Source organism: Sorex araneus, chromosome 1 (assembly GCF_027595985.1).
Source record: "Sorex araneus isolate mSorAra2 chromosome 1, mSorAra2.pri, whole genome shotgun sequence".
NCBI lineage: Eukaryota > Metazoa > Chordata > Mammalia > Eulipotyphla > Soricidae > Sorex > Sorex araneus.
This window is the reverse complement of record NC_073302.1, coordinates 318991122-319007886: the sequence shown is the minus strand read 5'-3', so window position 1 is coordinate 319007886 and position 16765 is coordinate 318991122. Positions and strand designations below refer to the sequence as shown.

The following is a 16765-nucleotide window of genomic DNA, read 5'->3' as shown; positions in this document are numbered from 1 at the left end:
AGAAAATTGACAATCAACGGGATGATGATGATGATGATGATGATGTCTACCTTACAGAAAAGGAATTTGCAGTTTGAAGTCCTTCCTATTCCCTGGTGGTCTGGCCCAAATTTCCCAGAAGTGCTACTGCTTTGTGCTTTAATCCGAGCAGACTCCAGGTGCTGGGAGACAAGTCTGGTCTTAAGGCAGGGCCACAACTTTCCCTGAGCAACGTGATGGAGGGACCAGGTGTCTACAGGCAGTCCAAAAAGGGCACTTAACAAGGGAAAAATGAAGTCATGAAGTTTGCTTATAGATGGATGGTCACGGAGAGTATCATGCTGAGTGAGATGAGTCAGAGGGAGAGGGACAAATATAGAATGACTACACTCATTTGTGCGATATAAAAACAACATAGTACAAGACTAATATCCAAGGATAGAAAACACAGGGGCCAGGAGGACTGGTTCACGGTTGGAAGCTTGTCACAAATATGTAGAGGGCAGAGAACAGTTAGGATAGAGAAGGGACCACAGGATGACAATAATCATTGGAAATGATCACTCTGGATAAGAACTGAGTGATGAAAGTAGGTAAAGGGATAAACATGATAACCTTTCAGTATCTGTATTGCATACCATAATGCATGCGCAGAAGGAAAAGAGAGAGAGAGAGAGAGAGAGAGAGAGAGAAGAAAAAAAGAAAAGTGAAGTGAGGGGGTGAAGAGGGAAGAGGCGGAAACTGAGGTGCTGGGAAACGCACACTGGTGAAGGGACGGTGTTGGAATATTGTATGGCTGAAATCCAATCATGAACACCTTTGTAACTGTGCATCTCACAGTGATTCAGTTAAAAAAAATTTTTTTTAATTAAAGAAAATAAACAAACCAACACCAAAGAGCACTTGAACATAAGCAGCTGAGGCCATATTGTGGTTGAGTGAGGAAGTATTGGACATGGTGGTCAACTCAGCCTGGATTTTCATCTAGTTTTGCTTCTTCCTATTTCTCACTTTAGGCAATTTACTTAAACCTTTAGCTTCAGGCAATTTGCTTTAAACTGCTCTGTTTCTCTGCATCTAAAAATGGGGTACAGAGGACACATTTCTTAACAGTGCAGGAAGAGCGAAAAAAATCACTCACGCAGACCCACACCCCCCAAACACACCTAGCACGGATATTATCACACAGAAAAGCCACTAAACCATAGAGCTCTTTGACTCTGAAGAGCAAACATGTGAATCTGTATTCTGGATCATGGAGGGAGGGAAGGAGAGAGAAGAGAGAGAGGAAGAGGGAGAGAGGGAGAGGGGGAGAGGGGAAGGGAGAGAAAGAGAGACAGAGAAGAAGAGAGGGAGGGGGAGAGAGGGAGGGGGAGAAAGGGAGGGGGGAGAGAAGGAGAGGGAAGGACAGAGAGGGAAGGAGAGAGGGAGAGAGAGGAAGGGAGGGAGACAGAGAGGGAGAGAGGGGAAGAGAGGGGGAGAGGGAGGGAGGGAGGGAGTGAAAGGGTTAGACAGAGAGAGAGGGTGAGAGAGGGTGAGAAGGAGAGAGAGAGTGAGAGAAGGGGAGAAGGAGAGTGGGGGAAGAGAGGAAGCACGAGGGAGAGAGGGGGAGAGAGAGAGACTATAAGATTATATCCATGTGCCTACAAACAGCAAGAGGTCAGAACATGAAGGCACCAAGTTCTACCTTCTGGCTCTGCAGCAGTTCCTCATTCAAGGTCCCCTCCTCTTTCTGGTTATAGATGGGGCCCCCCAAGTTTTGGATCCTCTTCTCACACTGCTTCTTGGCCACAGTCAGTTGGTTGATGTACCTTTTCGTATTCCTGGCCCTCAGGAGATCAGCTTTCATTGCGGCCGCTTCTTTACCTTGAAGGGGAATGACAGACAGAGCCAGGTCAGGATGGAACTCTGAGTCTGGGTTAGTGTCTGATGCGGGGCGTTTGGAATGGGGAAGGCAAGAACTGAAGGGCAAGGAAGGAAGGAAACTCACACCAAACATGTAACATGGACTGTTCAATGGAAACACTGTTAAAGGAATTTCACAGGCCAGGGAGAGAATTGAGCAGACTAAGGAGGGTTGGTGTGCAGGGGGCCTCGGTTTGAGTCCTGGCACCATATGGTCCTTTGAGCACTTCCAAGGGCCCCCAGAGCGCAGGCCCCAGTAGCTCTGAGAACCACTGGGTGTGGCTCCAAAACAAAGACCCCCAAAATGGAATTTTTTAAATATAATTTTTTAATATGCTATTAACAAATCTTACTCATGTGTAAAAAACTAAAGAACGCCGAGGGGGGGTGAGCACTCGCGGGCTCTCCGGGCGGCTGTCTCACCACCCGCGTTCGGTGCTCTGGAACCGCAGTGTGTGGACTGGATCGGGACAGCCGGTGGTCAAGGACAGGCAAAGGAAGAACGAGGACCAAGCTGGTTACTGATTAGTTACCGTTTATTCAATCTTCAAACTTTCTCATGTCCCGCACTCCCAGCTCTGGCCTCTCTCTGGATCTACTCTGCTTCTCTCTGGCTTCTCTCTCTCCTCCTACCTGTCTCTCCCCGATCTCTCTCAGTGGATCTGGCCCTCTGGATCTGCCCCCGGAAACAAGATACAAAACCAAAACCGAAGCTGAAGCCTTCTTTGGGCTGAAAGCACTCGGATTTACATCCCAAAGACCAGGCTGGGCTGCAGCAAGAAATCTACATGTCAACTACAAACTAGACAGCACCTGAAATTTACATCCCAAAGACTAGGCTAGCACCTTAGATCTGCGGGTCAAAGATCAGCTAGGTTTCTGTGACAAAACTCCAGAAGGCAGCTGGAAAAGGGGAAATATTCCAACACTCATGTATAAAATTACAAATCATTTTTGAACCCACCTTTTTGGTACAACTCTGAAGGACCTGGGGGTTACTATGGTAAATGAAATAAACCAGGCAGTCATGCTAATGAACTGCCTCTGGCACCAAATAAGCTCATTAACCAGCCATGATCCAGAGATTCATAAATAAATCTCAAAGGAGATCAATGAGCTGCAAAGATGTCTCAGACCCCAAAGTCAACATCCAGTTAAACATTTAACTCCAACTCTTTCACCCTATTTAAAATTTTAGAATTCCTGGAGTGACATCTCAAACTCTGCACCACTGGTATACCAGGAGTAGCACACCACATTGGATGGGATGTAAAGTAGAGAGCAACCAATCTTGGTTAAGAAAATATTAGCACACAAGCTCAACCTGTAACAACATGTTAACAATCTCTTAAACAAGGGTTTTATGGCTCCAGGGAGAGATACAATAATCTTCACACACGTTCTTCTAAGGAAATCTTTTTTGAGCATTTTTTAGTGAATTATTCATAACAAGCAATACAAAATAAATTATTTAGGGCCTGCTATTGGGCAGACTTTGATGGTGGTTGGGAAAACTGGAAATAATGGTGGTGGGAAGGTGTTAGAATATTGAATGTAATGAATCATTCTGAACAAATTTATAAAAATTAAATTTAAAAAAAAAGAAAGAAGCCAGACAAGAAAGTAGAACACTGTATGATCTATCTTCCAAATGTCCTCTGCAAAGGTGGAGCTCATGAAAAGAGAGCAGGGACACGTGGGTCACGGTGTGCAAAACCCCAGTTAGAGACGCATGTGCAGCATGCTGGGAAAGTTTACAACACTGTCAGAGCCCTTCTGAGATCACAAATACTCCCTCATGCACAGACACAAAACTGAAGCTGCATGTAAGGCAAGTGCCTTCCACTGTGCCATCTCTCTGGCCCTTCCTGACCCTCTGTGAATCACCGTGAGATAGTTACAAAACTTCCATGTTTGAGTTTCAGTCATACAGTGATCAAACACCCCTCCCTCCACCAGTGCACATTCTCCACCACCAAAGTCCCCAGTATACCCACCCCCTTACCCACCCTCCCCCTGCTTCCATGGCAGACAATCTCCCCCATACTCTCTCTCTACTTATGGGAATTATGGCTTGCAATATAGATAGAGAGGCTATCGCGTTTGGTCCTTTATCTGCTTTCAGTCCACATCTCCCATCCTGAATGATTTCCTCCAACCATCATTGACTTAATATATTACTACAGATCTAGGCACCATCTTCTGGGAGGCTGTTTGCAGTTGTACCCAAGTAAAAAGTTTTGCCTTGAGCGAGTAAAGTGTCTTACAGCCCAAGAAAAACACCAGGGAACATTGTTATGTACCATCTCTAATGAGGCTCAGAAAGGCCAGGGAAGTAACACAGTGCAAACTAATGACTCTAGAAATAGCAAGGCAACACTAGACTAAGATGGCACGATTGCATTAAGGGAATCTGTCACAAGAAAAGGCCAGGTTCTTTACGCCATATAAACACACACGGAGAGACTAACGAGCCCGAGACTCTTCTGTGTACACTTAAGAGGACATTTTACTGAGGGTTTAAGGAAGCCAGCAGATGTTTCTCCAGGGAATAGTCAAGATTCAAGATGAGAAATGGCATTGGACTTCTGAACATGGGGCTAAGAGAATTTATCACTATGAATCACTTTGGGCTTACCTAAAAACCACTTCAAATGCTGCCCAGGCATTTAAACTATACATATATTTACCATAGTTTTCAACTTGAGGTCAGTATGTTCTTTATGAAAAGAAGAAATGAGGGGCCGGAGCAATAGTACAGCAGACAGGGCATTTGTCTTGCACGCGGCCGACCTGGGTTTAATCCCTGGCATTCCATATGGTCCCACAAGCACCGGTAGGAGTAATTTCTGAGTGCAGAGCCAGGAGTAACCCCTGAGCATCGCTGGGTGTGACCCAAAAAGCAAAAAAAAAAAAAAAAAAAAAAAAGAACAAATGAGATTTTCTTATGATGCGACACTCCTGAAATTGTATTGGTGACAGAGTACCACTACACTTGAGTAGAAAGTATATTTGAGGAAAAAGCAGAAATTATAGCAAGAGCTATACTCCTGGCAAGAGCACACACTTCATAAGACAGAAGGCTACAAAGAGCTCACACAGGTCTTGCACAATCTTGCCTCTGTTTCCTTCCTTTAAGTGTCTCAAATGCTGAAACTTCTAGCACTTTCTTTGCTTGGAGAGCCTCCACGTGTTTGCAATACATTTTTAGAGTAGTAGTGTCCGGTTCACTAAAGTCACACATTATTAAGCTCTGCTTCCGAATTAGAAGTATGAGTTGAAGCAGAGAGGCTATAGAAATTAAGAACTCGGATCTGGTCCTATAATTTGAAAGTTTTGAGAATGACCCTCAAACCATATACCTGCAGGCAAGGCAGCATGGTATAGTGGCCCCAAATACCGTGTGTGTGTGTGTGTGTGTGTGTGTGTGTGTGTGTGTGTGTGTGTGTGTGTGTCTAGTTTTACCAGAACTGGGAACACTGTTAAGTATCTCCGAACCTGAATTCACCTGTATAAATTCGGTTAAAATGCTGACTCAGTTTTCTTTGGGAAGAGGGGTAGGATATAAATGATGATTTTCCAGAGTATGACAGACACGCCCTGAACCCCATGTCTCTCAAGCCCAGAGTGCTAAAGCGGGGAGAGCAGTGTCGAGGGGGTGAAGGACTCACAGCCTGGGGCCTGGGCCAGAAGAGACCTAACAAGGGCTTTTGTAGCAAAGGCCAAGAAGCAGCCTGGATGCTTGTAATTTAGGTCAGTATAAATTAAGAACTGTTTCTATCACGGTACGAGGCCAAATGGCATTGCCTATCAAATCATTCGAAAGGGCTCAGAGACACCCACTGGAGTCTACAGACTAGCTCCCTTCTCTCATGGGATGCTATGAAATTCCAAATCAGAAAGAAAGAAAAAATAAAGTATATATTATCATTTTAAAGAAATAGTTCCTAATGGCCAGGGTCCTTAGGGCAAGTAACTGTGTGTGCACGCATACTGAAGTGAATCTGAAGTACTGTACCAGTAGATACAGTCAACTCTCAAAACATATACTTCTGCTCTAAACCAGATGCCTGATTTTCCCAGAGCCTCTCTGCCCATACAAGAAACCTGCACTCCCAAATGAGAACACTTATATGCAGCAGTTTCTGGCAGAGACAAATTGGCATCTTATCTATTGTTGCATTCAAAGGAATGAGCCCCCGGCCCCTCTCTTTTTTTGCTTTTTGTGTCACACCCGGCGATGCACAGGGGTTACTACTGGCTTTGCACTCAGGAATTACTCCTGGCAGTGCTCAGGGGACCATATGGGATGCTGGGAATTGAACCCGGGTCGGCTGCGTGCAAGGCAAACCCCCTACCTGCTGTGCTATTACTCCAGCCCCCGAGCCACTCTCTTAAATCAACTATTTACTCAAGAAGTAATCCTGATGACAGTTCAGAACTGAGCACGGCAGAGAAGCAAGCTTTAAGAGGAGCTGAAATACTCTGCTGACTCACATCAAACTACAGGAAAATTTCAGTTTGTGTCCCAGAGTCCTTATGCTTGGCCCGTGTCTTTTATTAAGATGACTATAATAAAACATGAAAAACAGGAAGTTATTCCTCACGGGTCTGCAGACAGGGAAAAACAGTAGCTGGGTCACATGGCAGGCAGTGCTGAGACCTCTCGTAAGTCCTTCTTTATAAGTTTCCCCCCCCAACCCTTCCAGCATCAGCACTCCAAAAACCTCACCACCTAATACCGTCATGTTTAACACATGAATTTGGTGAGGACACAAACACTCAGAACACAGCTGCCCGTCGCTTCTCTCTACCCGGGCTCTGTGGAACATAAAGAAAGATCTGCAGCATTGGATATTAAAATGTCAGGGTGACAACAGTGCAGGTGATCTGTAGTAGAGCTTTCCAAAGTGGAAACAGGATCCCCCTTGCCCCTGCCCTAGGGCAGGTACCATTGCCCTCCAGGGGACACCGGGATGATGGGGTGGAGGTGGTGACAGCAGCCTCAGGTGTAACTGCGGACTTTGATTGTTCTCTTAAAGAAGCTAGATTTCCAGGAAGGCATTGATAAGGGGGCAGTAGTTTGGGATCCTCTGGTCTACAAGTGCGGCTCTCCGAGGGGGGTTCCGGCACGATCAGCAAGCATCCCTGGGGAATCTGGGTAACAGACCTGCAGTGCCGACTCCAGGCTCCAGCCTCAGGACTCTCATGAGGACGAGCAGCTTCATTGGAACCAGCCTGCCCTTGGCTCTGGGGCACATGCCAGCATCAGAGCATGGCTCCACATGGGGTTCTCAGCTTTTCCCAATGTGGCCCCTTTCCAACCTCGCTCCCGTCCTGTGCTCAGGCTGCCCTGCTGGTTGTGCTCTGGCCAGGCACAGATTTTCACCTGTTCCCCTCCCCCCCACACACACACTGGAATCTCCCGGGAGGAGACTCCAAGGAGCTGCAGGGCCCCTGGTTGAGAAGCGCAGCTCAAGAGGGCAGCACACGGGTCTCTGTGGAATCCACTGACTTTCTATCAAACCCCAAGGCCCCATTACGTGCCAGTCACCAGCACCGTGGTCACTTGACACAGCCCATGTACCTGAGGCCGAGGCACCACAACTGTCTTCAGCTATGCACACATGGCACCACGCACCCTCCCCCAGTGGAGAGTCCCTGAAAGGGGGATCTTGTCGCTCTGCCTGACTCCTCTCTGCCTCCCTGAAGAAGCCTTTCCTGACCCACTGTCCGGAGAGAGCAAAGGGCACCGAAATCCCCGCCACTGCAGGGCCTGACATGTAACTCTCGCCCTGTACTCATCTTGCGAATATCTCCAGGTCTCCTCATTGGACCGTGATCACCTTCAGGCCAGGGGTAGCAGTGTAGCACTGTCACCCCATTGTTCATCGATTTGCTCGAGCGGGAACCAGTAACGTCTCCATTGTGAGACTTGTTGTTACTGTTTCTGGCATATCGAATACACCATGGGTAGCCTGCCAGGCTCTGCCATGCGGGGAGGATACTCTTGGTAGCTTGCCGGGCTCTCTGAGGACGGAGGAATCGAACCCGGGTCTGCCGCATGCAAGGCAAAGGCCCTACCTGCTGCGCTATCGCTCCAGTCCAGGCCAGGGATACTTTTATTTATCACACAGCTGCTCAGAACACAAACAAACAAATACTGTCAGCTGATGACTGGAGATTTACTGTAAGTGACTGAAAAATCCTTCAGAGGACCTTTCGACAAACATGCGGGGTTTTAAGAACTCGAGAGCTCTCATCTCCCCGGATCCAGGGCTGCCAAGCTGTGAGAGGGGTGGAAAGGACAAATGTGAGTTACTGAGGTACAGTGACATTGAGAATTGGTAGAATTCCAAGAAACAGAATGTGCTAAGAGTACGAAGCAGGGGGGAAGTGCGTGTGTGAGGGGGCAGGCATTGGGGAGGGTCAGAGTGAGCTGAGAAACAGCCAAGCTGGTGCATCTGTGACTGGAGTATGGATAGTGGGGAGGGAGTGGGGTGGGACAGAAAGACGGAGGGCAGTGAGGCAGCAGGGCCTTTGAAGCACCATATCAAGGAGTTTTTATTTTAAGAACAATGAGAAGATAATGAAGGGTTTTAAGCATGGAGGTGACTGGGAAGAACCACATTTTGTTTTTTAAATTAAATCACTCTAATTCCAGTATAGTAACTCAGGAATATCACAAGGTGGTCTTTAGCTGGCTAATCTCATTAGGAATTAGAGGGTATAGACTCAGACAATTTCTGCCTGTCTGATGCAGGGCACTGGGGGGTTGGGAGGGGGGTAGCACAACCCAGTTGCTCTCAGGGCTTGCTCCTTGTTCTGTGCTCAGAAATCACTCCCCAGGGTGTTTGTGATGCTGGGGATCATGCCAAGGTCAGCGGCAGGCAAGACAAGTGCCTTAACCTTTCTACTATCCCTCTATTCCCTGTTAGATGCCGTTTCCCCCCCCCCTATATTCTCAATGTCTATTCACAACTGCAGATCATCTATGATTTCAGCTGAAATGTACTTGCCAGAAAATATATGTAGCAATACAATTATATTTATAGCATACATATTTACAAGGTTCCATATCTGTGGGTTAAACCCTAAGCATTCTTGAGATCTTCCATCTGTTTTTTCTTTTTAAATGTTCTTGGTCTCCCACTCACAAAGAGTGAAGGAAATAGGAGAAACACCGGAAATGTAGTTGCTTACAACTGAACACACAAGCAGGTATAAGGGCTATGAAGGAGTAGCGGGTGAGTTCCTGAGACTAAGAAACCCGGTACTCACTGGCAGGGTTTGTGGTCAGGGCGATGACCACACAGACTGGAGCTTTCTGTTGATGAAAAAAATTCATATTCACTGCATCAGACTGTCTAATGCTCACATTTCCAAAAAATAACCAACCTCTGTGCCTGGGGAAACCCACTGTGAAAAAGAAGCTTCCTTAATGACTATACTGGGAGAGAAAAGGTGCATATATTTGTCTGAAATAAAGATCAGTATGAGAAAGAATGAACTCTAGTAATCGTCTAGAACCAATTTATACAGAGACCTTTTATTTGCCACATATCAAAACTCCAAAGGTCACAAAGAAACAAAAAATTTTTCTATGAATTCAGTATTCACTAACTTACTGAGCTTTAAGAGAGAAAGTAAGGGCAATGGGGAGTGCTAAATTTGATTTTCCCTTTTAGTAAAACAAAATCCGCACTTAAGTTATAATGACTTTATCTTTAAATGGAAATCCTCTACGTATCAACTTCAACAGTGAGAGCAGATGGTATTAGAGTTGGGGAAAGTCTCTTCACACCGTTAAACACTGTTCTCTAAAAATGGGGAATTCATTACAGTCTCGTGAAGATATTTGCCTTGGAGGCAAGGGAAACAGAAGACTCTTAACTATTTCTTAATCTCCATTCCAGTAACTTCCATATATGTCTGCCCAGATCTGGTCTCTCCACAGTGGGAGAGAGCAAGCACAGGGGTGAAGGTACGTAACCTCTACGCAGCTGACCCCAGTCTGATTTCCAGTACCACGTGGTTACCCCGGCATCACTGGGGATAGCCCTGGAAATCCCTAAGCATTTTCGGGGTGACCTGGACAATCCCAGGCACCACGTCCTCAGGTCCTTGGACTGAACTAGCAGCCAAGACTCACCAGAAGTAGCCTGAGGTTACTTTGGAGGTTCCCCTAAAATTATATATATGAAAGAAACACCAAGGGGTGTACTTCTCTGTCTCCTATTGTCCCAAATCAAAAATCACCAAGACCAGTGAGCAAGTCCTCCCCTAATCCAGTCCCTTCATCATACAGTCCCAGGCGGCAATGCTCTCAGTAACTGTGCTCATTTATAGCATTCACATCAGGAGGAAGAGGACAAAAGAATTCAACTTGATGCTGCATCCCCCAATCCCTGCTCCAGGCCTTTTCTGCTATACCCCAAACTTCACTTTCTCAGCCTAGAGCAACGAGATATGAAGAAACAGCACCCAGTGAGCTCAGCACTTTACCAGGAGTGAACAGGAGGCCAGGAAGCACAGGACCACTAGGATGGAAGCACAGGTGTGGGACTCAACCATTCACTGAGAATGTCCAGCGCCATTATATGCAGAATTGTACCCACCCCACACCCAAGCCAAACACATACGTTGTGATCCTGAGCCCCAGAATTTCTGAGTGACCATAAAGGGAGACAGGGGCTCTTTATGATGTCTCCATGGGAATTTAAATGAAAAATGAGATCATAACTGGTATCTTTGTAGTACAAAAAATTTAGTCACAGAACGTGAATTCAGAGAAAGACGGCCCTCTAGAAAGCAAGAAGAGAGGGGCGCTGGAGCGATAGCACAGTGGAATGGGTAGGGCATTTGCCTTGCACGCGACTGACCCGGGTTTGATTCCCAGCATCCCATATGGTCCCCTGAGCACCACCAGGGGTAATTCCTGAGTGCAGAGCCAAGAGTAACCCCTGAGCATCGATAGGTGTGACTCAAAAAAAAAAGCAAAAAAAAAAAAAAACCGATTCCAAAGCAAGGAGCCCTAAACCGATTCTTCGATCACCACCTTCAAAAGGAGCCAAATACTGCCAACAACCAGCATCTCAGAGCTGTGAGAAAATAGATTCCTGCCACTCAAGTGCTCAATTGGTGGCACTCTGTGACAGAAACCCTAGTTGGTTCCATAAAATTACAACACAATAAGACAAAATAACAGAACAATACTAATAAAATCACAAAATAACACAACAATAACAAAACAATACAACAAGAACGAAATAATACAAACAACATAAGATCATTTTTCTCCTAAGACCAAGAGGAGCACCAAGGGAGAGATGATGGTGGCAACAAGAAATCCCCTTCCAGCATTCTCTGAAATTTCCATCAAACTGAACAAGAATTATCTTCTCAGCAGGAACAAGGAGAAAAGAGACCACATGCTTGTAGGAATTAGTCAGAGTCAGACCCTTGCTTGAGATGCCTCCAAAGACGGCCTTCCTCATGTGGAGTGAAAACCAGAGCCTTCAGTACCAAGAGGGCCCTTCAGGGCAGGGTCCCTGTCTGCCACTTTGAGCTCATGCTTGGTAGCCCCTGGTAGCCACAGAGGTCACATCACACAAGTCCTCCAAGCTTCTGCTTCCAAGTCTGGGCCCTGTCCCCTTCCCCAAATGTCCCCAACCCCCAGATCTCTGCTCACAAGCCACCCTCTTTATGAGGCCTTCCCAGATTACACTGTTCCTGGCTCCTCCGCATCTGCAGGGGTAGAAAGGCAGAAAGCCATGCCGCCCAGGATGGCTATAACCACTGGTCTATGGACCAACATGTAGGACAGGGGCCAATCTGCAGGTGTGAAAAGGCTGAAGAATGCTTCTCTACATGCTTCAAGTCACGAGGGGCAGTATTGTGAGCTCCGGGCAAACTTATTTGGGACTTTGCCTGGAGCTACCATATCCCAGAACACTGCTGGAAGTGACCAGAGGACCAGAGCCAGGAGTAGCTCCTGTGTACTACTGAATGTGTCCCACACCCCCTCCCCCCCATAAAAGAAAGAACTATCTTCCACCCAGAGTCACAAATGATTTGAAGCAATCCTTAGACTGTTCTGGTTCAGACAGATGGCTTAGCTTGGTCCCATTTTCCTTGAGCTGAGATTAAACCTTAGAGTCGCTCAAAGCTATACATCCACTTCACTGTTTCCACTGCTCCTACTTCCTGCCAGTGACTCAGAGACAAGCAAAAGTTTCCACCCCCAGCTTCAGTTTGCCACCTCTTCGTGCTAATTAGAACCTTGGGAGCAAGCCCTCTTCCGGAGCAGTTGCTCCCCAGCAGGGACTCAGGGAGCCTGAGGGTTTTCATGGGATGTTTAGCCCACAGGGGAGTAGAGCTTGCTGCTTCTCAGCCACAATCCAGACTTGCTCTGCACTCTAGACCAGCGTTCTTCGACTGCCCATCCGCAGGAGTAGAAAGGCGGAAAGCTTATGGCCTCCTAGCATGGCTAGAACTGCTGGTTTATGGACTACATGTAGGACAGGGGCTGGCCTGCAGGTGTGAAAGGGTGGAAGAATGCTGCTCTGCGTGCTTGAGTCACGAGGGGAAAGGTGTGAGCTCCAGGCAAACTCATTTGGGACTGGAGCTACCATATCCCAGCAGAAAACAGGAGTTGAGAACCATCTTCACGCCTGAATTATTCTTTAGTTTCATGGCTAGGTTAAGAAATCTCTTCATTTGGAAAGAAGCAAGAGAAATAAACCACATAGAACTTTTTTTTTCTTTTCTTTTTTTTTTTTAGGGAAAGGAGGAAAGAAGCTTTTCACAATACAAATGCCGAAGAGGAAAGTGAAGTCATGTTATTAATCAAATCACTAATGTCATTTGAATGACTATTATGACTCAGTGGTTGCCAGAGAGATGGAGGGTTGGTGGAGGCTGGGGGATGAGGGTGGGGTAATGGGGGGGGAAGAAGATCAAAAGTATGAAGTTCTAGGGGCTACAAAGATAGTACATGGGTTAAGGTGCTTGTCTTACATGTAGCTGACCCTCGTTCAACCCCCAGCACCACCAGGCTCTCCAAGAACTGCTGTGAACGACCCCCAAGCACAGAGCCAGGAGTATGCCCAACCACTGCCAGCTGTGGCCCAAACCCTCTCCCCAAATAAATAAAAATAAAATGAAAAAAAATTTTTTTTTATTTTTGCTTTTTTGGGTCACACCCGGCGATGCACAGGGATCACTCCTGGCTCTGCACTCAGCAATTACTCCTGGCGGTGCTCAAGGCAAACGCCCTACCTGCTGTGCTATTGCTCCAGCCCCCAAAAAATTTTAAAGCAGTACAATCTTCCAGATACAGAAGAAAAACAGTCAAAGCAGAAAATAAGTCAACACAGGGACTAAATTAGGAGGATGTCACTGAAAATTTGGAGGTTGCTAAGAAAGGATGGTGAAAATCATTTGGGATCATTTGGCAAAGGCTATCAATATCGAATTTTATAGCATGCACATGAAACTAAGTAATGTCAATTATATGTCAACTGAAAATTGTGTTTGGAGATAAAAACATGGCTGCACACAAGATTACATTTTAATCAGAAAAAATGATAAAATCATGGTTTTAAAACAGTGTAGTAGTTTAATATACCCAATGACTAACCTTCAAAAAAATATGATTATAGATGAACAAAGTTTGAAAGGTAACATATGAAATAGTATTTTCTTTAATGCTGTCATAATATTCTTTTCATAATTCGAAATATTACAATGCTCAGCAAAAGAATGTTCATCCCAAAGCCCTGACAGAAAAGTGAAGGATGGGCAATTGTGAAAACAGAAAACAAATTGGTTCTTACCCTTGTGCCTCTTCATCTGGGGAAAGCTGCTAACTGCCGTGGTTTGGACTATTTCCATTACAATTTGACACCTGATTTTTAAAAAGAGAGCAAAAGGAAACATTGAATAGGCAGATAAGGCTGTTCTCAGAGACACATAAGATTTACCATATTAAGTGATGTAACACGGGAACAGTAAATGACACCCAACTATCACTGAGTCCATTCTCTAACAGACTGGGCATTGTGCCATACGAAAGTCCTCACTGAGAAGACCCAATAAAAGAATGCTGCCACAGCCAGTGAAGGAGAAGCCTTTATGTCAGTGATTTCAACTGCTGGTCCACAGACAACTCTCAGATATAAATAGACTGAAGACCACTAGTTACCCCCTTGGCTACTGGACCAAAATGCAGGACAGGTATCGGTCTGCAGGTATAAAAAAGGCTAAAGAACGCTGCTCTGTACATCAAATTCTGTTTTCTCCATTGAATCCTTTGGATATGATGTTGAGCCCCCCTACAATAGAGGTTGGCGTGGTTTTTGGTCTGGAAGAGTTGCATGCATTCCGTGAGACTACATGTTCCAAACTGTGCTTGTTGCTATATCCAAAATCCCCCTTTGTTGATGAAACAACTGCCTGCTTTTTTTTTCTTTTTGGGTCACACCCGGTGATGCACAGGGGTCATTCCTGGCTCTGTACTCAGGAATTACTCCTGGAGGTGCTCAGGGGACCATATGGGATGCTGGGAATCGAACCCAGGTTGGCTGCACGCAAGGCAAATGCCCTACCCACTGTGCTATTGCTCCAGCCTGCTTTTATTTATTTTGTTTTAAAGGGTTGTTCCTTACTTTTTTTTTTTTTTCGCTTTTTGGGTCACACCCAGCGATGCTCAGGGATTACTCCTGGCTTTGCACTCAAGAATGACTCCTGGCAGTGCTTGGGGGACCATATGGGATGCTGGGGATTGAACCCAGGTCAGCCGCATGCAAGGCAAACGCCCTACCCGCTGTGCTATCGCTCCGGCCCCTCCAGCCTGCTTTTAATCTGAGGCCAACAGTGTCAAGCAATCTTTCATCTGTCCTAGGTTTTAGGGCCCTTGAGTATATGGACTATGAGTCTGTCTGTAATGAAACTAACATTAACTCTTTCTTTGAACATAAATGTTGCAGCATTCTAACACCTAATGATATATTTGGGCTAGCTTTCAAAACCCAAAATAAGATCCATTGTTTGGCTTTTCAAGTCAAGACCCAAGTTAGGGACATGAGTTCCCCACAGTCATAGCTATTTGTGGACTCCTCACAAGTTCACATCTTTTTATTTCTTTTGTGCAATCCAAGCACCAGTGCCTGTCTCTCATCACCTCAAAGAATAGGCTATTAGGAGAAGTGCTGTCAGCATGCCACCTGGAGATCAGGACAGACACTGCTGATTGCCAACATCTTAGCTTCCTTTCTTCTGCACTAATAGAACCACAGTTCTATTGAGGAAAGTGGTACACCCAGCTGATAATGCTCACCATTAGCTTAGAAGTTAGTGGTAGTCATTAGATGTAGGTCTGCATGGGATGTAGAAGGAGAACATACTGGGGGATTGAAGTGCCCAGGAAAGCTTTCTAATGATGCGGTCTCTACATCATTAGAGAATAGCCCTGCCCGTGCTCTTCCCCTGTTTCCCTACAGGAATCATGGATGCAATGGGATGAAGAGACATTATTTCCCTTGCAGCCACAAGGATGAGAGACACGAAATTAGATGGTGATTTAGGAAATGGGGCTACTACTAGGCAATACAATGCATGCTTCGTATATAGTATGCCCTTGGCCTGATCCCTTGCACCACATTTAAAAAATAGTTAATAAAGAATGAGATTTTTAGGTCTTCAAAAACATCACTGAGATATCCTGACAGTCCCAGACTGCATACCCCAGACCATCTTATTAGGAGCAAAATAAATTCCTAATTTATTTAGATCACTGTCAAGTTGACTCATGGCCAAATGCCATCTCAACTAAGTGGTCTTAGAAGATGACATACATAAGGGAAGATAACACTAAACTAAATATACATTTAAGCAATGTTCTCTGAATGGAAGCCTTGCAAAGACATTCATGATCAAAATTCTTTTCTGAGAGAATAACTTTCATTCCTTCAAATAATGTTAAAGCATAAAAAATTACTTTCTGGTAACTTCTGCAAGTTATCAATTGGATACAAGCTTTACACCCATTGGCTTAACATTCCATAAGCAATATTTCAATGCAGTCAGGGCTTTAAGGCTCTAGGAATGGAAAGTACTGAATTTTCACTCAACTCTTACACTTGTCTTCAAGCTCCTCCTTGCGCATTATCATCTGTCTTTTCACATGGTAATCCCAATCCAAAGAACTTTACGTAAAGAAAATATCAAAAAAAGGAAAAGAATTCGCATGCTTTATGCAGTAACTTCTACACAGAAAATGATCAGAGTGATCGACATGGTCATCAAATAATCATTTGTTAATTTTATCAGTAGATACACGAGATAAATGTCACCAATAATGATTTATACATCCGAGAAGTTCTAGAGACAGATTAGGCTAAATCAAAAGCTCTCTGCCAATATTATTATAAAGACTACTCAGAAATTAATTTGTGGGGCTGCAGAGACAGTACACTAGGTTGGGTGCCTGCCTTGCATGTGGCTGACCCAGGTTCAATCCATGGAACCCCACATGGTCCTCTGAGGACTGCCAGGAGTGATCCCTCAACACAGAGTCAGCAGTGATCCCTAAGCACCACTGGATGTGGTGCCCCAAAATAAATAAATTTTAATGACACACTGGCTCACATACAAAATAGCATGTACATTCATGGTTGCAGATTTGTCAATATATGTGTCAGGGCTTCAAAGCAAAATAGAGACAGGGGTTTGGGATGTACGTGAGTAGTAGAGCACATGCATGATAAAGCTCTCAGCTCAATCCACAAGATCACACAAAAATGGGAGTTCATTTTTATTAAAATAGCAGAAAAATGTATCAATTAAAATTTTCTCCAAGTGCTTGGAATGCAGCTCAGCA

General features: G+C 45.3%; 1 protein-coding gene across 1 annotated transcript in view; it reads right to left on the bottom strand.

The window, feature by feature from the left end:
* SNX25 (sorting nexin 25) overlaps positions 1-16765 on the bottom strand; it is a 125272-nt gene that overhangs the window by 36322 nt on the left and 72185 nt on the right. The window contains exons 6-7 of the mRNA XM_055146752.1: positions 13722-13792; positions 1667-1845 (exon numbers count right to left, since the gene is read on the bottom strand). Coding sequence (XP_055002727.1) covers positions 1667-1845; positions 13722-13792 — 250 coding nt within the window. The remainder of the gene's footprint in view (positions 1-1666; positions 1846-13721; positions 13793-16765) is intronic.